The 24733-nt window shown below is 45.1% G+C and overlaps 1 protein-coding gene across 11 annotated transcripts in view; it reads right to left on the reverse strand.

The window, feature by feature from the left end:
• The window catches only part of myo9aa (myosin IXAa), a 98867-nt gene that overhangs the window by 21205 nt on the left and 52929 nt on the right, over nt 1-24733 (reverse strand). For 6 of the 11 annotated variants that reach the window (XM_047331446.1, XM_047331448.1, XM_047331441.1 and 3 more), the window contains exons 5-16: nt 24257-24356; nt 22050-22112; nt 19104-19201; nt 18170-18296; nt 17504-17593; nt 13483-13599; nt 13112-13246; nt 8500-8621; nt 7070-7211; nt 5425-5623; nt 3954-4073; nt 2561-2636 (exon numbers count right to left, since the gene is read on the reverse strand). In XM_047331446.1, coding sequence (XP_047187402.1) covers nt 2561-2636; nt 3954-4073; nt 5425-5623; nt 7070-7211; nt 8500-8621; nt 13112-13246; nt 13483-13599; nt 17504-17593; nt 18170-18296; nt 19104-19201; nt 22050-22112; nt 24257-24356 — 1389 coding nt within the window. The remainder of the gene's footprint in view (nt 1-2560; nt 2637-3953; nt 4074-5424; nt 5624-7069; nt 7212-8499; nt 8622-13111; nt 13247-13482; nt 13600-17503; nt 17594-18169; nt 18297-19103; nt 19202-22049; nt 22113-24256; nt 24357-24733) is intronic. The other 5 variants (XM_047331442.1, XM_047331450.1, XM_047331449.1 and 2 more) reach the window with 3 other exon arrangements.

A 24733-nucleotide genomic window follows, 5' to 3' on the forward strand; every position in this document is an offset into this window, starting at 1 on the left:
ATAAATGACACATTTGTTATGTTTACAGTAGCTCGATAGAGCCTTTTGCAAATTCCATTTCAGCGCCGGCATTTCAAAAATAAACCACGGCCGTCCACTGTGTTCACAGTGTTCTACTGTGTGCAACAGAAGCAAATATTTGTTTTCACATTTACACGGGCAGAGAGTAAATTTGCTCCTAAAGTGTATTCGGCCGTGCTGCCAGTCGTTGGTCCACGCTGATAAAGCTCAACAAATACTGGATGGATTAGTTTTTCAACTGACTTTGGGGATTTCCTGACATTTCACCATCAGCTCAAACACTTTAATTTGTGCAATACTGTGATTTACAAATTCCAGTAAAACCTAAGACATCAGCCTCGTCTGCGCTTTGTGGCGTTGTGTAATTTGCACGTCACGTGAAATTCGGAGGCAGAATTCCTTGCATGGCCAAACATGCGTGGCTGGTGAAAATAATTCAGATTTTTTGAAAATAATAAAATAGTAAAAAGATCGATAAATAGAACTTTGGCTTAACTTTGCCGAAATTGTATTTTTCAGTGAAGTCTCAAAATAGTGTTCAATTTGAAATCAACGCGGTCACAAGTGGACTACATTTGGCGGCGGAGGAGGACCAGAGGATTGTTCAGTATTCTGCTCCACAATCCTCATCATTAGATTTCCACAGTTCCCAGAGGAGCAGTGCAGATAAACATCTGATTTGTATCATCTGCCTGCATTAAATCATAATACAACAAATTATAGCAGAAGAATCCACATAGCTCGAGTTGTCCAGTGTTTGGATTTACAGTATATTTATTTCGGGGATTATATTCTCTATTCTTATATAATAGTAGGACCAGTGGTTTTAAGGGTTCGCTGTGCGTGAATAATCGGAAAAATAACTTCTGACGTCAGGGTATGTCCTCGAGAAAAAGCACAAATCTCCTGTTTGCATCTGGGCGACCATATAAGGGGAGAATTCCTCCCCAGTTGATCATCGATCTCAATTAATGGTGACGGTACAATATGCATTTTTGTGGGGACTGTTCTTCTCTCTTGAGTTTCATGAAGCATTGCCCTGTCCAGCTGACGCGCACCCTGCAGGGACGGAATATTTATGGCTCCCCATGCGCTGCTCTCCGATGCATAGCTCTGACTTTACATCACAGAGGAAGCAGCTGCTCGGGCTTTAGTGCTCTCCTAGTATGTGGAGGATGCGTGTGTGTATGGTGTGTGAGTGCGTGTGTGAGAGTGCGTGTGTGCGTGCATGTGTGTGAGTGCGTGAGTGCGTGTGTGTGCGTGTGTGAGCGCGTGTGTGTGTGTGTGTGAGTGTGTGTGTGTGAGTGCGTGTGTGTGCGTGTGTGAGCGCGTGTGTGTGTGTGTGAGTGTGTGTGTGTGAGTGCGTGTGTGTGTGAGTGTGTGTGTGTGAGTTTGTGTGTGTGTGTGTGTGTGTGTGTGAGTTTGTGTGTGCGCGTGAGTGCGTGTGTGTGTGAGTGCGTTTGTGTGTGTGTGTGTGAGTGAGTAAGAGAAAGAGACTGAGGGAGGGCAGAGGTTGCAAATCACGTTAAGAGGGGATTTTAACGGCCCCCGACCGAGCTCTTGTGTAACAAAAGCCGCGTTGTGTACGAGCTGTTCGGTGCCACCAGTCGTGGTCGCGGGCTGCTAATCTCATGGTCCGCGGCTCATTAGAGGAGGTGGTGGACCGGGGGTCCCCGGTGGGGTGGGGTGTTGTCGGAGCTACGCTCGGGGTAAGGGAACAGTCAGCTTTTTTTTTCTTTAAGGCATGCCAACATCGATTGCATCACATCCCATCTTTAAGAGAGGAATTAAAGTGTTTGATGATGATGTTAATGTCCAGATCTCTTTGTCATATGTATGTAGGATGAGATACTTAGTCTACAGGACACATCGGGGGCCTCAGGGTGAATACTGAACGCACCACAACATCCCCGGCTAGAGTCTGTCTGGAGACCTTTGTTGCGGGTCGTTTCCCATCTCCCCCCCTCTCCCCTCACTTCCTCTTTGACTGTCGACTCACTAATTAAAGCCCGAAATGGCCAAAAGAAATAAACAAACAAAAGGTTTATTCTTCCCGGTGCTGCTCAAATTAACATCCTCTTTCTTGGGGGGGTTTAATAAAAGGACATTTAAAATTAAAAGAATAATAACAAACCTAAAGATAACAACGATGAGGAAAGAAAACATGAACATGAAAAGCATAGCCAACTACTTTGGAGGTAACTTATTAATAACCTTCGTCATTATGTCCATGTGTATCAGCTTCTGATCATATTCAGCTGGGATCTGCAGCACTAGTTGCACGAGTACAACTGGTGGACAAAGCTGATTCACCGTGCAACTACATCACTATGAAAATAATAAATCCAACGGTGCATGTGGAGCTGATCCAATGTAATACTCTTCTACTGCAAACAACAAGTAAGTAGGTAAAACGTATTTACAAAAACACTTTAAGTAAGTGCTTTACAGGGCCATGAAGAGTTAAATTGCACGAACTGACTTGAAAAGTGACGTCGGAAAACGCCAGGGACGCGACCGGCCGGGCACAGACTCTTACCGCGGCGACTTGTCGTTGATGGCGTTGCTTCCCTGCAGGTCCGACAGCGGCGTGCGCGGGCTCCTCCTGGGGACACCTGATCGCGAACAGACAGGTGGGCGTCACGTGAAAGAACAAAAAAACACACACACACACACACACACAAACACACGCATACGGACAAAGACGCTCGCACACAAACCCCTCAAACCCTCGCCAAGCGAAAAAAACACACACCTCCGACACCGCGTGACCCTCCGGTGTTACTGCGGCGAGTGTTGCGTGCCTTTTTATTGAAAACATCATCGACTGCAGATCAACCAAAGATCTGCGAGGTTAATAGTGAGTTGCTCTTGTTAGTGGACTGCAAACCACACGCTCAAACCCCCCCCCCCCCCCCCCCCCCCCCCCCCTTTTTTGTTGTTGTTTGTTGTTGCTTTAATCGCTCGTTCTATGATCTATTAGTTCTATGATCTGGGGTTTGATCAATTACTGCAGTGTGATGTCTTTTGGGGCAGTGATGCGTCTACAGTTGCTACGGCAAAGTGATATATAGTGTACAGCCAATCAATCACGGGGATGAGCAATCAGAGATCTACAGTGAAAAAAAAACAACCTCTGGGCGAGCGTCTCTATCGAGTGACTTCAAGGTGAACCGTTGTCATCTTTTCATCACCACTGTATGTACAACATGTTCGCTCTCGTCCGGGGCGGCACACAACAAAAAGACACCAACACATTTGAGAGTGATGATAGGGTGGCCGTGCGTCCTGCGCCACGCTCGGGAGCTGCCTGTTCATCGAGTTAGTGATAATGAGGGCACATAACTGCATCCCAGACTATGTCATAACCCCCCGCCCCAGTCTTCTCCACCGCCACCAGCCTGTGTGCCGTTAGTGACGGGAGCGGGTGGTTGGTGTTTGCGTGGAAGTGCGATGTGGCGGACAAGCGATTATACCCCACTGCCCCCGAAAGAGACAGGACTGGACGTGTGAAAGCGTTGCAATGTGTTGTCCCCCCCCCCCAACAGACACCAAGAGTTAGCCGACGCAAGCGATGCGACCATGCGTTTCTCTAGCACAGTGTTAGTGACAGGACGGCTGAAGCATGCCAGTGAACGACGTGCGAGGCAAGACTGAGGACGAATGCATGCAGGCGCAGATGAGAGGAGGAGGAGGAGGAGGAGGAGGAGGAGGAGGGGAGAGGAAGCCAGAGGGAGCAGAGACCAACAAGCATCTAGTCCAAGGATGTGAAATAAGCAAATGAAACACTTTGTGAAAATGTGTCTCTTTAAGTTTGGCTGGACTGCGATGATGTTGGTCAGTCGTCTCCCTGCAGTTTCCGCCAGCGAAAAAATCGTGGTCTAACAGCAGAAAGTTCTGGGGGGAGTTATTTTACGTATTGGCAGCCTTACTGTGCTTCTCCTCTTTGCATCGCTGCAGGATCTCTAAGCTCCTCTGATGCACTGGGTGCTGCAGAAAGCTAAAACTATCCACACTTTTCAAAAGGGCGCAGGGAGCAGCGTCATCATGCCCTTGGAGAAGCAAAACAAGAAGAGAGGAAAGAAGAAAGAGAGGAGAGGGGGGGGGGGGGGGGGCAAAAGAGTGAGAGAGAAAAACGACAGATTAGACAGCGAAGAAGAAGGGATCGAGAGGTGCGGTCGTCTACTGAAGAGATACCTGTGGCAGAGAAAATGATTGACATTCACAATCTGCAGTTGGAGGCAGCGGAAGGATGCTCGTCGTGGTACTCCTGCGCGTAGGTGTTTGTCCCCCCAAGGGTTCTTCACTACAATGTCTCCGAGAGGTTTTTCTGTAAACCGATTCTACTCAGGTGAGTGTTTGAATTTACGACCTATTCAAAAATGTATTTTTTCGAAAAGAAGAAATCAAAGATTTGGCATTTTACAAAACGTTCCCATTGAATGGAAAGGGAACACAACGGCCATGTTTGCGGAAATGTTCTCTCGGAGACATGTAACAAGTTCCCCTTGGGTGACGCCGATATGTTTGGAGTACAGTTAGAAGGATTTCTAAAAGCCAAGGATACCTGATGTCTCTTGAAAAAATAATCACATGACCTCTGCACACAAAACTTGTAACGTGTAGGAGAGACAAGGAGCGTGCAGAGCGCAAGTCTGATTCATACGAGAGCAGCGCTGAAGGAAACATCTGATGGTGAAGATCTACTGCGTATCGACGGGGACAGCAAGAGGTCGACTCTGAGAGAAAAGGAGGCATTTACTGTATATAAAGCCAAAGCTGAGAGAGAGAGAGAGAGAGAGAGAGAGAGCAACAGCTACCGTAAACACAGAGCAGCATCACTCGCACTATGCACACATTCTACAGTGACTACTGGAACACAGAGTCTGGCGCAGATAGAGCGGACGATAAAACGGACAAAGGGGACAAAATTGTGTGACTGCACGGCACGTGAGCATGACCGACTGTACTCGGAAGGGAAACGGGTGAAAAGAATTGTAACGCCGTGCAGTTTGACCGGTCGAACAGAGCCGAATGATTTTTCCGTTCATGCTCCCATGTCTTTCAAGCTGCTTCAGAGGTCAAGAGGAGATGAATGATCAAATAACCGTTATTCCCTTTTGTAGATTTGTAGAGCTGGTTAACCAATATTCCTGTTGTATTAAAAACATGCCTGTTATGCTCACGCACCATTCAGTAAGTTCACATTTTGAAACGCATATATTGTCATCATTTGGAATATTTAAATAGTAATAATCTAGCGCAAATAAAGCACCGGGAGCTTCCTAGATGCAAAATAACCACATTTGCAGACGACAGGCTCCCCGTGCATCTGTCTCTTTGCGTCCTCCGCCTCGCTGCTACGATGTGCGCCTCCGTGTGGCGCTTTCGGCGAGGGCTCACCACCAGTCTTCTTCTGCGTGTGTCTCCTCCCGGCTTCTCTGAAAGCCACCAGGGCTCTGAAGTAGGCGCGCAGCACCGCCCAGCGGAAGGTGGCCGAGGGGTCGATGCCGATCAGGCCGCAGATGAAGGCGTTCTTGCTGCTCTTCAGCAACGCCACGATGTCCGGCCGCATGTGGTCGGTGTTCTTCTCCCTGAAGTCCTGCGTGAGACACACAACAGGGTTCAGTGGTGTTGTTTGCCCGTTTGTTTATTTCACTGGATTCCTATTAGCTTCTCCCATCACAGTTGTTGATCTTCCTGCAGTTCCGTGCATTAAACGCAAACTTAAAATGAATATATTTTCAGATTTAGATTATTTAAAGATGAATATATTGTTTTAATGTTCATATAATAATAACAATTATATTTACTCAGTCTTAATTTACTATATTACACCCATCTTATGATTTAATAAATATAAATAGTAGTTTGTAATAAAAGATTCATTTAAGAATATTGAACATCCATTTAGAAATAGTAATTAGAGCCCGATATTATCTGGCATCTAATATGAGCCTCTAAATGTGCATTTATGTTTTACATTTTAGGTCAAGTAAATGTTTATTTTTTCAATTTAACTTCTATTTATTTGGCTGTATTTGTATTTTTTTTTTTCAATTTATAGTTCTTTATGATAAAGTTTATGGTCTAACTAAAATATCAAGCCTCAATCACATTTGTTCTTCATGAAGGTTTGATAACAACATCTTAGGAATCATTGACAGATTTAAAATATATATATATATAAACACACATACATATTCATACATATCGGCTGATGTATCGTATCAGGAATCATGTACTCTGTAATATCTAATTACAATCACCAGTTTGTGTACTGTGAATGCAACATCTGATCTCATTTTAAACAGGTTTCACTACATTTTACTGGTTTGTGACTTTGAGCTCCAATTAAAAGGATACTGTTGATGTTTTAACTTCAGTTAAAATATCATCATCTTCTATCAAAAAAAAAACTCAAGAAGGGTTTGAAAGAGGCGACAGCACGGACTTCTCCTGAATACGACCTCAGAAACACTCGGCTTCGCCACACGCTGCTTCTAATGAACCGCTGCTGTTGCTGCGGGCAAACAATGCTAATGTTTTGTAGCTACGTTCAACAACAACTGTTCGTGTGCCGGCAACCAAAAAGCTTGTTTGCATCAGAAACATGTGGTCGAGCGCAGTCCGGCATCTCGTGCACGTTGTCAGAGAATCAGCCCTGTTGCCATATTTTCCATTTAAAATCCCCACAATTCCTGGAGGGTGACAGGATTGTTTTTGCGCTGATTTATGGGTTCGGACAATTTTACAATCCATTTACTTGCCCTTTACTTTTTTGACCGCACTTAAAAAAACGTCGGGAAAAAGAACCTCAAAGTCGTCGGAGAGGAGAGTTGAGGAAAGGGGGTTTTCGGCGGAGCACAAGTTTAATGATGATGATGATGATGATGATGATGATGTGTGTGAATGCGTGACAAAGACAAACTCCCTCCCGCGCCAAAAAGGCTCAAAAGGGGTCGAGAAAAAACAAAAAGGCGGGGAGAGGCCGGCTGCACCTCCTCTTCCCCTTTCTGTCTGCCGTGGAAGTGACGATCACACTGACCTTGACGCCGTACTTGACCTTGCCAGCGTAATGTCGGATGATGAAGGCGGGCTCCATGACGGCCGGGAACTCGATGTAGCAGTTGCCCTCGTGCTGCCGCTTGAACTTGTCCAACAGCGTCTGGTTGGTGGCTTGAGGGAAACTGTCGACAACCGCACCCCCCCCCCAAAAAAAAGAAGTCTGATTTGAGACAAAGTTTGATTCGAAGAACAAAGCGATTTCTTTTCACATCTGTTTTTAAAATGAAAACACACTACGAGAGGAGCTCCGCCAGGAAATCACAATGTTGATGCGCTCGTTGGAGGCGGTCGACTGCGTCATGAAGACTGCGGCATAGACCAGGCCACAGATTCCTGAGCCGCTAAACCAAGTGGAACACACCGAACTGAGGCCATTTCTTTTTGTTCCGCTCGTCTCCGATCCGCTCACTACAACAAGTGTCTGTGGCGAAACACTGGAAACGCGGCGAGTCAACTTCATCTGCGCCGTGACTCTTTCTCTCCTCTGACACCACGGGTCCAGAATGATCTCTCTCACTCTCTCTCTCTCTCTCTCTTTTTCTTTCTTTTTTAAGCTCTCATTCCGCTTCTGTCCTTTAATAGCAATTGTGCGAAGAGTCAACAGCTCACACAGGAAGAGCCGAGGGGAAGCACGGGACACCGGGGCCTGCGGAACGGGGGCTGAAATCCGAGCTAAGATTCAGAGCTTTACAGCATTTCTTTTCCGAGAGGGAGGAATTCGATTCCGTGTCCAAATGGAGACAAGAGGTGTGTGTGTGTGGGGGGGGGGGGGGGGGGGATAAAGAAGGAAATATGGTTGGTAAAAATAGTCATGTACCTCAAAGGAACCTGAAATTCAGAGGGATTACATTTCAGTTCTCCCTTTTACGGATTCCATTGGTAAGTTCATTACGTTTCAAGAGAGGCCGTGACGGTCCCTGCCGCGCCTTTTTGGCGCGGCAGGGACCGTCACGGCCAAAAGCTGTGGCGCTGGGAAGTCATCACATATTGCAGGTGGAGCGTTAGGAGGTTCCCTCCGAAGAGTGCTGAGCCCGTGACGAATGAGTTTCTTCAGAATGGACACATCACATCCGTCTCTTCGGGTCATTGTCCAACTGCCCGCTACACTTCGTCTGTCATGTTACAGCTGTTATACAAGCGTGACGGAAGCTCTCGAACTGTGACCGCTTGTTCAAGGGGAGAGGACTCCAACGCCACCTGACCAACGACTGTCCACTATATATTCTGCCGTTATCAGCTCGGTCTGTAAGTGCTCGATATTAAATCGGCCTGGGTAGGCGCCCCCCCCCCCCGTTGGAATCACACCAGTGACATTGCACTTATGAGCTGAGTTTGAGACGAGAGAGAGATGAGTTGCCAAGGAAACAAATCAAGTGGAGCAGGACAAACCAAACAGTCCGAAAGACTCACTTGCACTCCTCATCCAGTAGGTGGAACAGTGCCGTGGGCTTCTTGCTGATCAGGTTGATGCAGTCCGTGTTGTCACTGTAGTCGATGTTTCGCCAGCTGATGCCCTCCGCCCTGTACTCCTCCTGCGGGGCAACATGATGGGAAACGGAGACATTAGTGTCCACGCTACTAATGCCGGAGCGTCTTGATCTGACTTAGTAACCGCAGACGTTTTTTTCCTCTGAATTTGGACATACAATATAATATGAGGAGCCTTAGTTCACCACATTAATATCAGCAGTATCTTTTTTTTATGCCTTTAAGCAGTTGGGAAAGTCGATTCAAAGTGTGGTAAAGGTTTCTGTTTCAAATTCGGAAAGCTACAGCGCATGTGGCCTCAAAGACAATATCTCTAGGCATCAATAACTATATTAATAATCAATGTCAAAGAAGTAAAACATCAGAGGTTCAGGCTGTTGTTTGTGTGCAGGCGGACATGTTGGCAGGTCTCCACCTGACCGTGGTGGTTTAATAATGAGAGGAGCATTCGGAGCACTGACCATTGTTCCCCCCCGCCTCTCCTATATGTTTTTTTCCCCGCTTTCCTGGGAAACAAATTTAACCAATAAAGACCTTAATCCAGAGGAGGTTTAATAAGAAAATCGCTGGAATCTCTTTTTTTTTTTGTCTCGTCTCTCTATTGGTCTAAAGTCAGAAGGCCGAAGAAAAAAATCAAGATAATCACTGCTGCTAATGCCACTTAGTGCGCCGGGGACGACGGACTTCAAAAGAGAGGAATATTTCACATGGAAGATGATCCTCCTCTTCGGTATTCGGTCAAATAAGACAAAATGATCGAGGGCTGATGTGAGCTCAACATCTGCATGCTGCAATCAAACGGAGGCAAACATTTCTGTACCATCTTTCCATAAATGAAAACAAAATGTCATCAACAGTTCATCAACGTATGAGAGCATTCCTCTCTAACGCATTCTTTTTGTGAAGTGTTAGTGTGGAGATTTCTAAATGATTCAATTAAACTCTTTTCAACAAAGTACTTATTTACCTAGTTTCAATCTGAACGTATTCTTCAACATCAGATGTTACTGAAAAGCACAGCAGGTTCATCCTCATGGGCTTTTTCCTTTTTATTTTGAATTGGCCACAATGAGCTGCTAAAGTGAGGTTGTAGCAACTAAACAGTAAACTGATTAGCAAGTGTGTTTCATCGCTTATGACCTCAGTTTTTTGTATTTGAATGAGAGGGATTGTGTTATAGCTTCTTTCACAAGTTTCACTGTCTTGCCTTAATATCCCAGGGAGTTAACTTAAACTCACATAGGACTAAAATAAGATATATTCTTCACATCACATAACTGCAGTGATTTACTCTAAATTTGATTCCACCCGAAAAATTCAAAGAAACCAAACATCACACGTCGCCAAACTGAGCAGCATCAACTTCCCTGGCGACAGTTTCTGTTCATAGATTTTTATCAACTTGAACAAATATTTATATCGTACGCGATATCACGAGTGACCGCCCATTCCCACGACTTCACTGCCTCCGTCTGTCATCACAACAAAGTGAGTCACTGGTTCGACAGATGATGCCTGGAAATATACTGCATGTACTGTAACTGTAGACGAGGGTGTGATGCTGGCCTCAGCAGAAATATGAAGCGTGCCAGCTCTTGGCCGGACGCTTTCAGGATGCCTAAGTGTTGTGCATCGATTTTTCCACACACACAACAAATGCTACGCATGAACATGGGCCGTTATGAATTCCAAACCTTTCTCCTGTCATCTGACCGAGTCTTTAATGGAAATAAAGGGCAATGAAAGACTAAAATGGGGGGAAACAGGGATTTTATTATCTCGGTGGCCTGATAAAAAACAGGATTCCTGATAAAAAGAGAAACGTTTAAGAAAAATAAAGCTGCAGAGACAGTTTGCAGAGTAACTGGATGTTGCGGAGATCAAGATATAGATCATCTATATGGCTATTAATCTGCAAAACGGACAAAACTCACGTAAAAGTATTATAGTCACTAGCATAACCATGCATGTGCACACTGAGTATCATGTGTGTTGAAGAATATAAGGGCCAGGGATAAATGAGAAAAGGAAGATTATTTTGTCAAACTTAATCAGTCGTTTGTTTTTTTTAATTTCATATCAAGGACAAAGTCGAAATGTCAAGAATAACTTGGATCTCTCTAGATGAACGTTGAAGAATAGATAAAAATACTAATATGTCAGGATTGTAGATACATCGACAAAAATTGTTCTCCAGAATTAGTTTAATAGAATCAGTGGTGAGCGAATGATATGAAGATATAAAAGAAAACTTAGAGGATGAAGGAAAATCCAAAAGGACCAGGGGGAAAATGGTGATGCATCAAAATAAAAGAGAGATTTATGCAATCTCCTCCCGCAATACTATATTTTCAGTGTGCAACACACACAAAAAGAAGAAGATGCTACACAGAGGCTGCATTCAAAGACAGCACCTTGCCAACTGTTTTGTTCCAGGCGGGATCTGGGTTAGAGCAACAGCCAGTAGCACGGGAAGTACTGTGGTATTCTAATAAGAATCAACAAATACTGGAAGCTGAGGTCTCTGAGTCAGTGAGGGAGGGGGGAAAAAAAAGAAAAGGATATTACATGATTGTGATCCTCAACATACCTTAAAATCAACCAAGAGCTACGTAACGATAGTAAAGATTAAGGTATTATTTTTATATATATGTAATGGCCTTTACCCTCCCCGGACTTTATTATTGAAATATTCTGCCTGATCTCAAACATGTTTTATAAGTATTACTGTTTCCGAGCAAGAAGGATGAAATAAAGCATCTTTCTCAGAATGAAACAAGTTACAATAGATGTTTGGGGTCATGACCGAGTGGGAGGGAAAACCTCTGCACACTGTACCTAAATCAAAGCTTATAAATATGCATCTGTAGATAGTTTGCATTCATCTCATATTAGGCTTCAACTAAAAGTCATTTTCATAATCGATTAACCTGTTGATTATTTTCTCGAGTTGTTTGGTCAATAAAGGTAAAACAAATTGCGAAAAATGTCGATCGTGTTTCCCCAAACCCCAACAAGATGTTTTGTTTTGTCCAAACACCAAAGATGTTCAGTTTACTGTCATAGAGGAGCAAAGAAACCAGACAAATATTCACATTTAAGAGGCTAAAATCAGAGAATTCTTTTCCATAAATACAACTTGAAGAGATTAATCGATCATCAAAATAGTTGGCGACTAATTTAGTAATCGATTAACTGTTGCAGCTCTAATCTCATATTCACAATTTGTTGCCTGCAGACGCTGAACTTTGCATAATGAAGCTTTGAAACTGCAATTTTTAAACCATTGCGTGAATAAATCATCAGACCATGGGAGGAACAAACATCTCCACATGACAAGTCCTGAGGGAACAGCACAATAACTCAGAATCTAATTCATCTTAAGCTTCAAGACTAAGAAATATTTGAAGTCTCTTTTCATGGCGTTTTACGGTGAAAGTCTTGACATGTTTATGACATGTAAGTAAGACCGGGGGGGGGCAACAACTTGCCTTTGTACAAAGCGGGAATGACAGAGGACACAGACGTTCACGTCGTGGTGTAATTCATGAGCTGCGTGGAAGCTTTCAAGCAGCTCCGGCACTTGAGACATGTCGGGGCAGGTCGCTGATTCCGCCGATCTCAAAGTAAACACAATGTTTGACTCACAGGCATCGGGACTTTGAAGAAAAAAGCCCTTTGAACTTAATCAGCTCACTTAGGCGAACATACATCCACGGTCGGGGTGGTCGCAGTCATTTGAGTCATACGGCTGTCAAGCGTCCCAGCAAAGCCCTGGTTGCGTAACGCGCAGAAGAATTTCTCCATTGTATCAGTGTGATTGTGATGTTTGCGCCCTGTGCGGCGTGATAAGGACGCAAATGGTCACAACCAAAGAACTTAAGCGGCTACAGTAGATCTGCAATACGCTGACATAATCGTTGTGGTTTGTACAGTAGCTCAGAGGTTCAGCTCCCGGTCAAAGCCTGATAATACGGAGGTCGCTTATCAGAATCGCCATCCCGTTAAAGAATATTTAAAGGAGAAATGTTATTCTTTTTTCAGTTTTTACCTTTCCTCTCGTGTGTTATAGGTTTTTTGTGTATGTGAAAGGTTAAAAAAAAACCTGAACGTCTGCAGTAAAGGGAGCTCCTCTGCCCCGTGAGAAAACACTGCTCCTGAAACGCTCGTCAGTAGTTCGGTCAATACTTCCGTAATATGATGACATCACCATTTTACGTCTGGCAAGCCCCCAAACGGGTAGAGTGAGAGCGACAAAGCTTTGCTGGAAGCGCTTGACCAATCACAACAAAGTGGGCCAGCTGGCCAATCTGAGCAGACTGGGCTCTATCGAGAGGGAGGGGCCTTAAAGAGACAGGAGCTGAAATGAAGCATTCAGACAGAGGCCGAAAAGAGGAGCTGCAGGAATGGACATGTGAGGAAACTGATGTGTCTACTGAACATTGGAGCATGTAAACCTTCTCAAGAAATGACCCAAATCCAAATGGTGAACCCGAATATGAGCGTGATACGTCTCCTTTAAGAGGCGTCTTACCTGTTCGAGCTTGAAGATGTGCTGGTTGAAGTAGTGCTGCAGACGCTCGTTGGCAAAGTTGATGCAGAACTGTTCAAAGCTGTTGTTCTCGAAGTCTTCAAAGCCAAAGATGTCAAGCACCCCGATGGACAGGACCTGGGGAAGACCGGCAAACACAAGGAAAAACAAAAGTGAACCTCGCGCTCCATTTTTGTCGTGTGAAATTCACAAATCAGATCCGTATTTCAAAATCTCAGAAACGGTGTCATCCTCATCAGCCATTTCACAAGTGAAGGAGCCAAATGGCATCTGTAATACTGAAACCAATGGAAGGAACAGGTATGGTTTTCCATGCCGGAGAAATTCGACTCTGACATTCAGCGCCGTCCTACCATGGTGGTGTCCTCCAGGTCCTTCATGTTGAGCAGAGCGTGGTTGATCCTGAAGACGATCCAGTCGAAGAGGGCACTGTACAGGGACTTTGCCATGGAGTCTCGCACCGTGCCGGCCTGAACGCAGACACACACAGAATCGATTTAGCGACACTAACATCTCAGTTAACAACATTTGATAGATCAAGAGGCGAGAGTGAGACTGTTTCAATGTATAGTTTTAGTAGGATGAGGTTTTATCTGCTGTGGCTGAATGGGACCTTTCACTGCTGTTTTTATTTTATAACTTCTGCACATTATCTCATTACATTGCTTACTTTATTTTTCACATCCGCCAAGGAGGTAATGTGATTGGTTTCGGTTTGTCTGTTTGTTTGTTAGTTAGCAAGATTACTTAAAAAGAGTGATCAGAGATAGGTCGGTCTCTGCCATGGTAACAGGTGATTTGTCAATTGGGAGGGATCCAGAGTATTTGGGGCAAAACTTTTGAGTCGTATCTAAAAAAATATGTAGGTCACAGGGAGATGAGAATGCAAGTTTTGTAAAACCGCACATAGGTGGGGGATTGATCGGCCTTGGCGGAGGTCTCCGCCGGCTGAGCTGTTTCTTTTCTTTCTGCAAAGGACTTTCAGAGCTCAGGTTTGAAGAGTCCTCCATTGCTTTAGGTGGCAAATGATGCTTGACACCCCTGCAGACATTCCTCAGCCCCTTAAGCTTAATGCCCCGCACATCTGTATTACACATTACAGTTTGGCCGTGAATGCCTCATGGCGCAATATCGCACTTTCCTGTAGGTTCAGTACAACAACAAAAAAACAATGAATGGAGGCACTCAAATATGGAAACATCAGATTTATATCGAGACATCTCTCTGTGAACATTGGCCTGGTTTGAAAAATGTTCGTCAGAAAGGAGTCAGAAATGTGCGGGCGGCAGTATTTCTAGTTCACAACTAACCGTTCACAGTTAGACCTGAGTATAAATCCCGTCCTCACTGTCCTGTCAGTAGCCACTGCTCTGCTTTAGAACTCTTGGTGGAAAATACAAAGGAGTATATCCTAAAATGTAAAAAGCAGACAGCCGTCCCCACCCGAACAAATACTATCGGACATTTTTTTCACCACTGAAACTTTGGCACAGAGAGTAACATCGCAGACACGCTGGCAGACTGTGCGGAGTCGCAGCGGGACGTCCCAGGGCCGTCATTAATGTCCTCATCCAGACTACCACCATCATCAGATCTGCCAATCCGATCTACTGTCGCACAGACAGTATGAGCTGCCAAGTTCTGATCGATGCGGCTGCAGAAAGTTCACATTTCAGTCATGGCTGAGTGGAAATATTAGCTTTAACAGGCCAAAACATGTATGCTAGAGTGTATACACAGCAGCCGAGGCACTGGGGAGACCAACATACATAAACTCTGGTGGTTTACTGAGAAAGAATAGTGTGAATTAGTGATGTGGAAACAACCTCACAATAAACACAATGATTGTTTGACAAAAAGCTTCCTTGTTAAAGTATTGATAAAAACGTCCTAATTCCTGAATCCGCTGGAAAGAGTTGACCTTGTAGCAGGAAAGCTGAGCCGAGGTCTTCAAAAGCAAAACAAACCACAGAGTCACAACTCAAAGTGAAAATTCCCTCTCCCCCAATAAATAATTAACAAGGATATTTTTAGCCACCTCAGACCAAATATGTCGCCCATGATTCCGGACAGATTTTATATTTTTGAACTCCATACATACTGTGGTCTAATGACTCGCACACTTTTCATTATCGAGAGGAAGTCGGATGTTTCCCCCCCTCAGAGAGAGGGGGGGAAACATCCTCAGAACTCCGAGCGAACGGAGAAAGAACTCATTACAGAAAGGTTTTTATCTGTGAGGGTTTTCGAGTGTGTGATTTCGGTTTAACAGGCCAATGGGATCGTTGTGACAGTGACTGAGCAATATTTACACAGAGACCACCCAGTATGCGACCAAAGCAATCGCTGTTTGTTCATATGAAACAGCTCCTAAATATCAAAAAGGGCCATAATGAGGTTTCGATGGGAACATGTTACGCACCACCAACTTCTGAGTTGAGAGTCTGCGGAGACGGTTTCCCCGGGTGAATATTAGGAAACTTATCATGGAAAAAAACAAGATAAGCATTTTATTTTGACTCAGTATTTAAAGGGACAGTAAGCGATTGTACACGTTTTGTAAAAATCAGCGTACATTTTCTCATTGTCCGCTAGCTGTCGCTTTTGTGTGTGCGCCGGAAAAGAATCCGTGTTTTCGGCGCAGCCCAGGCTCCGTAAAATGGAAAACAAAAAAAAGAAACGGTGCGGACCGCACCACACAACACTGCGAGTGCAGTTTGTAATAATCACTCGTCGACACCTTCAGAGCCGCGCTGGCTGCAAGTACGCACTGTTTTAGCCTGGTGGTCGGTGCGTCGGCCTCCCGTACCACAGGACTTGGGCTCGCGGCCCCGCCTGGGCAGTAAATTCACAGCAGCAACAAAGAGAGAAACAAGCTTTCTCCATAAGCGCTTACTGCCCCTTTAAGATTTGATAAGAACAGATGATTGCAATATGAAATGTTTAAGGATATTTCAAGTCAATGAAGAGCTGAAAAACGACTTCATCTCAACGGACGTGCATGTTACGCTGCGTGTCCCTGTTGATCCCTCTTCTCTTTCAGATGGCTCTCATCAGCAGACCATGACGCGTGTTTGTTTTCAGAGCAGGGGCTCCAGTGCAAGCTGGAGAGCGGCTTGAAATCCCGTCCCCTTCTCTCTAAAATGACTGAAGGACTTAGTGCATGTGTGTTTGCACGTGTGCGCTGCTGTGACTGTGTGCACGTGTGGCCACGAACCGAAAGAGCTGCAGACAGAGAGAGAGGGGAGGAGGGGGAGGCGGTCCGGTGATAGTGCACACTGTCCTCTAAACACGACCGGGTCAGACATGACTACATCGCGGTTATTGAGTTGTGCCATAAGTGCCATAAGTTGCACTATTTTGGTATGAGACATGCTCGAGTATTCAAAAACTCCAGGCTCATACCTGTGTTTCTTTAGCTCTGCCTCCATTTCTGTGTCCCAATTCCATGCGTGCCATATATTAATCTTCAGAATACACTGGTTTTGGAGTCAGTAAGTCGGAAACCAACATATTTAACTGTTTAATACAAACAGGAAGTGGTGCAAGACTCGCAAACCTTTTGACTTTTGAATGCTACTGCCAATCAAACTTAACAAAGAGTCACAAAAATGTCCTCTCAAACTTTCTAGAAGTTAAAAATGGCTGCATTCATGTAGTTCTTTCATCTATAGCACTTAACAATTAGCCTCTCGCTCATACACACAATCACACACACCGACTCATGCAAGGACACTTTGACATTGAGTCAGTCAGTCAGCAGGATTCTTTTTGAAAATGTGCGGAACTGATTTCCATGACATTGTGGAGGGCTGGGGCACGACCAAAGGAAGAACCCATACAATTTGAGAGCAGATTCAGATAAATGGGCGTATCCAGGATACTTTCTTTGACATGGCGAGACTGGGCGTTAGCCTTGGCGGAGCCGCGCTCTCTCCAAGTTCCCCTCCAGTTTCTGTATATATTGACTATTTTTGGAATAGAATGGAAAAGGAATAAAACAATGAAATGAGGTGTGGGTGCTTTCACACAAATCAGACAGTCCGACAGTTCAAGTGAAATAAATAGTAATAAATATTAAAGACATAAAGGGTTTGACAAAAATAAAAACGTTAAAAATGTGTCCAGGTTTAACTTGTGAATTTATTTTGACCTTATTTTAGTATTAGAAACTTGTTTTGTAAAATAACTTTAATAATTCTAGGTTTCTAGCTCTTCTAGCTTTCCACCACTCAGAGTAGGAAGATGGTGATGGAGAAAAATGTGTTTCCTGCGAGGGGGATTTCACCCCGGGCCACTTTGTTCGTATTCTGTGCCTTCAATGTGCCTACAGCTGTGTGTGTTCGTAACGCAGGGAAGCAACCGCAGTCTCACCTCGGAAAGTTTGTAGGGCACAATCAGCTTCTCTCCCACGGTGACCGTCTTCCGTGTCGTCAGGGCTTCGAACAGCATCTCTTCTTTGACCTGGCGACGGCGGCGAGAGCGACGGCAAAATGAGTCAAGACTTCTTCAAAAGAAAAACCCTGACATCTTTCTTTTCCCGCTGACTTTTTCATCTTCGATAGTTCCTTAGGTAACTGAACGCTGGGTCATTCAGCAGTGTCCATTCTCCTGAGAAACATCTTCCACTTATCGGTCTGCACTGTCTGCACTAACATGTTCAGCACAAACATGCATTAACTATTAATTTGTGATAATGAAGGTTAATATGTTAAAGAGTATAATGACTGAATAAGCTAATGACTGACAAACGATAAAACCCAACTGGGACTTTAGTGGAATCTGTGCCGCACGTAATGTAGACATCATTACCCAAACAACCCCATGTGTATTTATTAACTACTAAAGTCTCCAACGGGAATTCAACTTGACCAAACTTTGCTCGGTCACTTTTGAAATGTCTTCCTAGTGTGATCCATACAGAAGTCGTCTGTCGGAGATCACATCAAGATGACTGGACACTGAGCGGGAGACGGATTCTTCTCATTCACATGTCGTTGGAAAGCACACTCCCAGCAGGTTTGTTTTGCAGGACTGTACCTCGAGCAGTTCTGAGACGACCGGCAGCACCTCGGGGTTACAGATGTCTATCGAGTCGTCCCTGTAGGTTTTCCTCTTGTAGCAGATGTTGCCCAGGTGCAGGATGGCCGACAGCAGGGAGAAGATCCTGCACAACAGTCGAGGGAAACTTTATGAGACGCCGCGCGCGGAGGGAAAAAAGCACCGTGGAAAAACACTGTGGAAAAACACTGTCTGTAGCCGTAGTAGCTCTTGACCTATGGAATCCTTTGCTTTATTAGCTTTATTAGTCAATTAGGTTTGACTGACATAATGACAATAATAAAATGCTTTATTTGTGAAGCACTTTTCTTTAAAACAAAGTTGCAAAGCTTCACAAAAAAGGATAAAAACAAGGCAAGACAGGGGCAAGTTAATTGTATAAGACATTATCATAAACAGACGTCATTCAGTGTGCTTTAAGGAAATAAAAGACAGGAGAGAAATAGAGAGGAGAACCATGAGAAAACATCAAAACCTTTTAAAATAGAAACCCTATAAAAGCAGAAACATTTTTCAAACAAGAGGTAAAGTCTAATGTAAGTGCAGAATTAAGTGATAAAGTGAAGGCAGCGGAAAATATAATACCAGGATAAAATACTAGAATTCAGACTGAGATAAGAGCTTTTTGTAATATTTCAAGAGGGGATTTAAAATCAGTGTCAGATGTAGGAAGGTGAATCTCAGCAGGTAAGTCATTCCAGAGTTTGTCCAGAGCTCAGATAAAAGTTAATCAAATTCACATTACGACTAGAAAGTGGCACACAGCGTAAAAGATGGGGGAGTCAATACAGCACGTGTGACCGTGCTGGTATCGTGACCAACACCACTTTTCTTATCTGCAACACAAATCCGTCACTGGGACCGCTTGAACTTATCTCATCACGCACTCATTGCGGTCGCGCGCGTCACTCACTGTTTGCGCGTGGAAGGAAGGAAGCCCACCATCTCCATGGCCAGCTGAAGCCTCTCAAAGTCATGCTTCAGGTCTTCTCCTTCCACAGTGAAGCAGTCCTGTGCAAAACATAAGTAGAAGAATAAATGCCACAACCGGGTGTTGTCAGGCTCACAGCCGCCGCCGCCGCCGCCGCCGCGTCACATGGGCCTGGAGGCCCCTGCAAGATCTGATGACAGGTCGCCGTGAAGTGCAAGAGGATTTACAGAAAGAGTGTGGACACTCGCGGTGCCCAAATGCTTCTTTAAGGTTTACAGAGAGTCTGGCAAGGACACTTAAAGTAGCTGCTCAGTTTAGCTGACACAGAACAACAGCGGCACGGCCTGAAGCCGGGGAATTCAATGGCTCACACACAAGGGAGAGACGGGGAGAGGGACGCTTGGAGGGGTGGGGGGGGGGGAGAGTCTGCTGAGGATCTAGTTTGCAGCAGCATGTGCTCGTGTAGTGGAAAGATCTAGCCTGGCTCCCCCTTTGAAAGCCAATCCACAGTAGTTTGGCGAAGGAGCGGAGGAGAGCAGCAAACGAGCGACGAGCGAAGGTTCAGAATTCAGTCTTCTCGGACAGAAATATGGATTTATGAAAATGATGTATCAAAACTATACAAAAACAACAGACATAATATAGATGTTTATATATACTGCACTGTCAGCAGCACTGGTGTTATAGCTGGGAGATGTGGAAAAAAATTCAAATATATTTAACTTCTGTTGATTCATACATTATAATAATGTATCTTATGTAAGGTAAACATATGTTAACCTGCCGCCACTTAAGTAACGACAGCTACAGTGGAGAAAAAAAAGAAGAACATTCATCTCTAGAAATTACTGGATTATCTAAAATAACAGTGGCGTTTTAAAATAGATTAAAGTAGTAAACTTGTGGATGAATCTGGATCTGGATTTGCTGTTTGCTTATGGCTGCCGCCATAATAACCAGATACCGAGTCCTCAGAAACACAGTCCTCACTGTCCCTCCCTCCCTCGCTGCTTTCGACGACAGGAACTCATCGTGACCTATCAGTGACTCTGGTGTTACATTTCCACGGCGGGCTTTAAACGTCTCTCCAGTGGACGTTTTCACGTAGCGGAGCGATGGTTGATGATTCCAGATGTCGCGTGTTGGTTTTGGGAAATTAATCATAGCGCAGAAAATGTCCTGTGCCCAAGATGTTGTTTAGTCAAGTTCAGAAAGTTGATTATTTCCTTTTAAAGGTGTTTATAATGTTGGCCATGTATGCAGGGCTAAATCATGCTGAAATCTCTGCATATTTATGTCAGACTTTACACAATCGACATCCTGTTTCTCACTGTATTATCAGGATTTGGTTAACTGACTGGGGAAGAGCGGACAATTTAAGATTTCATCAAATTGTAACTTTAAAAACATCAAAGTGAAGTGTATTGTTGCATGTATCTTAAAAAAGAGAAATCTTTATGTCCACTAAAGGAAAACAAAATATCCCAATACAATTTTTTTTGTTGGGGGGATCATTGACATCATTCGATCGCAGAGCAGCAACTGTTTATTTGAATCGGACCTAGTGATTAAGAGGTGAACGCGAGTCACTGGACAAATAACTCGAGAGATTGGAGCGTGTGCGGGTAAATACACTGCAGCTCAGTCTCCAACCAGCCGGTGAGCGATGAAGCAAGTCTGTAACCAGCTTAACCTGTCGACCTTCCTGATGAATCAACGCTGCAACTGTGTGCTGTTGATCCCCCGATCTTCAGTCAGTTTGTGTCTGACAACAGCTTCGGTCACGAACACTGATTAATAGTCACCGGTGAGAGACGCCAATCGGAATCAACGGTCTGAAGATGAGAATTCATTGAGAATGAGCGGCGCTGCGGGGGAAAAAAATCAAATCCCATATTCCCAGACAAAGTTTTCTGGTATAGTCGAGGAGTGTGCCGCTATCGGGCCTTTTTTATCTGGGCAGACATTTTGACATATCGTAGTAGGAGGAGGAGAAAGAGTGCTGATTCTGGTTACATGAGAAACGGCTCAGCAGTGCTCGAGCGTCACAGGCGGAGGCGACAGTGCGACAGTGAGCCAGCGTGCACAACACCAGCACCCGGAAACGGAAGCAGCCACAAGGAATCCAGCCTTCGTTCATTTCGTCATTTGCGCCCTGGGGGGGAAATAAATAAATAAAAGGCCTAATGGAGCGTGACAAATCATGCCCACTTCCTGCGGGAGGAAGGTTCCGCCACACAAACCCGCTCACGAAGTCCAAAGTCCATCACAGGGCTGCACTTTGGCAGGTTGCTGGTCAAATGAGACGTCCGGACCCTCGCGTTGGCGAGCGAGCTCATTCTGAGCCGGACGCCTCTGGAGTGATGATATCAACTTGCACGTGGTAACTACGGCTGGGAAATTCTTCCGGAGGCTGCGTTATGTTGTGTGACCGCCTCACCTCGTGTTCCACCTAATCACACCTGAATTTAATGGCCGATCGAATAATTTCGAATTTTGTACCAAAAAACTGAAATGAACGTGTGGGGCGGATTCTGAATCAAGAGAAACATTTCAAAATCCACCTCATCATTCTCCCTGTGACTTAGTGAGGGCCTCATCCTCGGGCAGGACGCAGGGTTTCACCGGTGCTCACATGGGTTCACACACAGGGGACCAAACAGTGGCGGGGTCATGGCTGGACACAACGACATAACTCAGAGCGACATGGAAAAAAAGCCAGACAGAAAATAAACACCACCCGCACCGAACCAGGGAAATGGCCAAACAGTGACAAAAAATAAGCAGAGGAGGGGAAAGGGGTGTGCAACTGTGCAGGGGAGAGCGTGGCCTGAGGGCGACTGGGGAAAAAGAGTCGACTTGTGGCCGCTTCCCCGACTTGACAGACACGCGGGACGGTACAGACACAGCGGAGGCACAGATACTGACCGGTTCACTCTCACAGTAACTGTCCCAGTGAGGCTGGTGGCTTGTCTTTGTCATCTGGCGGTGCTAAGGCAGAGTTTACAGGGGGAGGGGGGAAGAGGAGGAGGGGGGAGGCGAGGTTAACGGTTAGACAGCAGCATTCCATTGGCAGCACATACACGTACATTTAAACATGAACGGCGGGATTTTCCTGTGCAGCTGAGCACGTCGTGAGGACGTGCGGTTAGGATGCGAGCGGCGGCGGAATGTCGCCTGCGACGCGCAGACACAAAGACACAAAGACACAAAGACACGCACGTGCACTCGCAGTCGGACGGAAGGCCAACATCCCGGGAGCGCGGGGACGCTGGTGCGAGAGGGTACGTCATGCACGCGGGAATAATTCACAGACATGTTATTGTACACATGAAGCCGCCGGAGCAGGACCGCTGCAGGAGCTGCAGACCTGCAACGCACGTGCACATAACAGATTCAGAGTTTTACTTTCCAGAAGGGTACCACGCGTTTTCTTGTGGCCCCTTTCCTACCTTCCACGAGCGTCACGGTGTGCTCATGTAGACAAAGGTATGAAAATCAACTTGCAGACACTCGAAACCTCTGTTTTTTCTCTTTGAGTTGCGTGAGGCTCCAGTTTGCGAGCGCGAACCGTTTTGAAAAATGCTCCTCCGGGTCTGTTTGGAGCGGCTGCACCATCTGAGATTTCAGAGATCTGCCGTTGCAATAAAGTGCCTTTTTATGCGACATCCCCGCCAGCCGGCCCGCGCTTTCTGTTTCTTTTGAAAAATCCTAATATCTTGTCATTATAAAGTGCTTTGCTGCCAACGAGGCCAATGAACAAGCTTCCAACTTCAAACTGCAGCACCACATGAAACCAGTATGAATACCAATGTGCCAATTCATCACGGTAGCTGTTGAATTTCATATTTCAGGTGCACAGAAAAAAGGCTTCGAGTCTCTGCAAGCGGATTTTCACTCCGTGTATAAATGAAGGAGATCTAATGGTTGCCAAACAAGCAGGAAATGAACCTTAAAATTTAGGTTTTGCTTTGAAAAACGATCATTTGTGGTTAATGGGCCGGTTAAAAGATGCAAAGCCGCAGGCGTGGTTATGGAAAGAGTTATGATAAATGACGAGGCGCGGGGGGGTTGGGGGGGGGTGGTAAAGTGGTCGTGGACAGGAGAGGTTGTGAAATCCAGTCGAAGTCGAGAGAGTAACCTTTCATTTAAACTCCACAGAACAGACACAGAGTGAACGAGCAGGAGAGATGGACTGTGAGAGAAACGGAGAATAAGAACAGTGCGAGACTGTGCGCGATGTATTTATGGATTGGTGTGTTTTTGTATGTCAGCGGCCTTGAGGAATTGGAGGAATTCCCTCCAGGGACGTCGGAGAAGGGGAGGTGGTCCCCGGCTGTCGTGGTGGCGACAAGTTTCACACAAAATCCGCATTGTGCATTCATGATACGTGTGAACATCTTCATTGTGTAAGCTGTTCCTTTTTTTTTGTGGGCATTACAGAGACAACAAGGGTCAAACACCGTGCGTGTCTTTCGTCTTGATTTTGCTTTCATGGGTGTGTTTGACAGCGGCGGTGTACGGATGAGGATGTGCGAGTGCATGTGACACCAAAATGAAACCAAAGTGTGTGAGAAGATCACACACGCACGCACGCACACACACACACACACACACACACACACACACACACACACACACACACACACACACACACACACACACACACACACACACACGCACACGCACACGCACACGCACACACACATGCAGCTACACAAAACACAAATATAAACAAAGAGACGCCCAGACATAAAAAGAAAATCTTGCTTGTAACCATGAAAAAAAGGAAATGTGAGAGTGAGAGTTGTGTTGGAAACCGCCGACAGAGGAATGTGTTTCCTTTGTGTCGTCATTTCTGCCTTTCCTGTTTGGAGACGCTGACACACAGAGGCGAGTGTGTTCGGCTGCCTCCGGTCTGAGGACGTGCAGATGACACCGATACAGACACAGACACACACACTTTCACTACTCTGCAGATAAATGAAAACTCACGGGAAACACACCACAACGCAGGACACAGAAGAACACACACAAAAACACACACGAACACTAACAACCGCCACTGTCAGATAACTCCAGACAGATGTACATCTCATCAGCGTCTCTTCTGTGTCTGCCGCTGAAGGTCCCACCTGACTGAGGTAATGATATTCTTCAGGCTTCTTGAGGTGAAAGGCGGCCCTCTCGTCTTCACTCGATCCTGCCAGCAGGTAGTAAAACACATGGTAGTTTCTAAAAATGACAAAACAATTATGGTTAGTTCAATTTAAACTTATTATCAACTGCAATTCATATTCATTTATTGGATAGGGACGTTCTAAACCGCCTAACGTGCTGAAGCGGCCGATCAATGACTGTCTTCTGTCTTGTCGTGACCACTTACAGCTCTCAAAAAATCTAAACCTGAATCATATGATTATGGATGTCATCTTACATGAAGCGTTCTCCTTATAATGAGAATACCATGAAAATGTAGGATAAACATATTTGCTTCTGCTTCTTGGAATGGTTCAGCCTCAGCAAAAGTCAAACGACAGTCACTGTTTGTTCATGTCTTGCCTTGTAATCTATTTTTTCTTGCTTAATATTTTATTTACATTATTATTATT

The sequence above is a fragment of the Scophthalmus maximus genome, chromosome 4 (genome assembly GCF_022379125.1).
Source record: "Scophthalmus maximus strain ysfricsl-2021 chromosome 4, ASM2237912v1, whole genome shotgun sequence".
Classification (NCBI taxonomy): Eukaryota; Metazoa; Chordata; class Actinopteri; order Pleuronectiformes; family Scophthalmidae; genus Scophthalmus; species Scophthalmus maximus.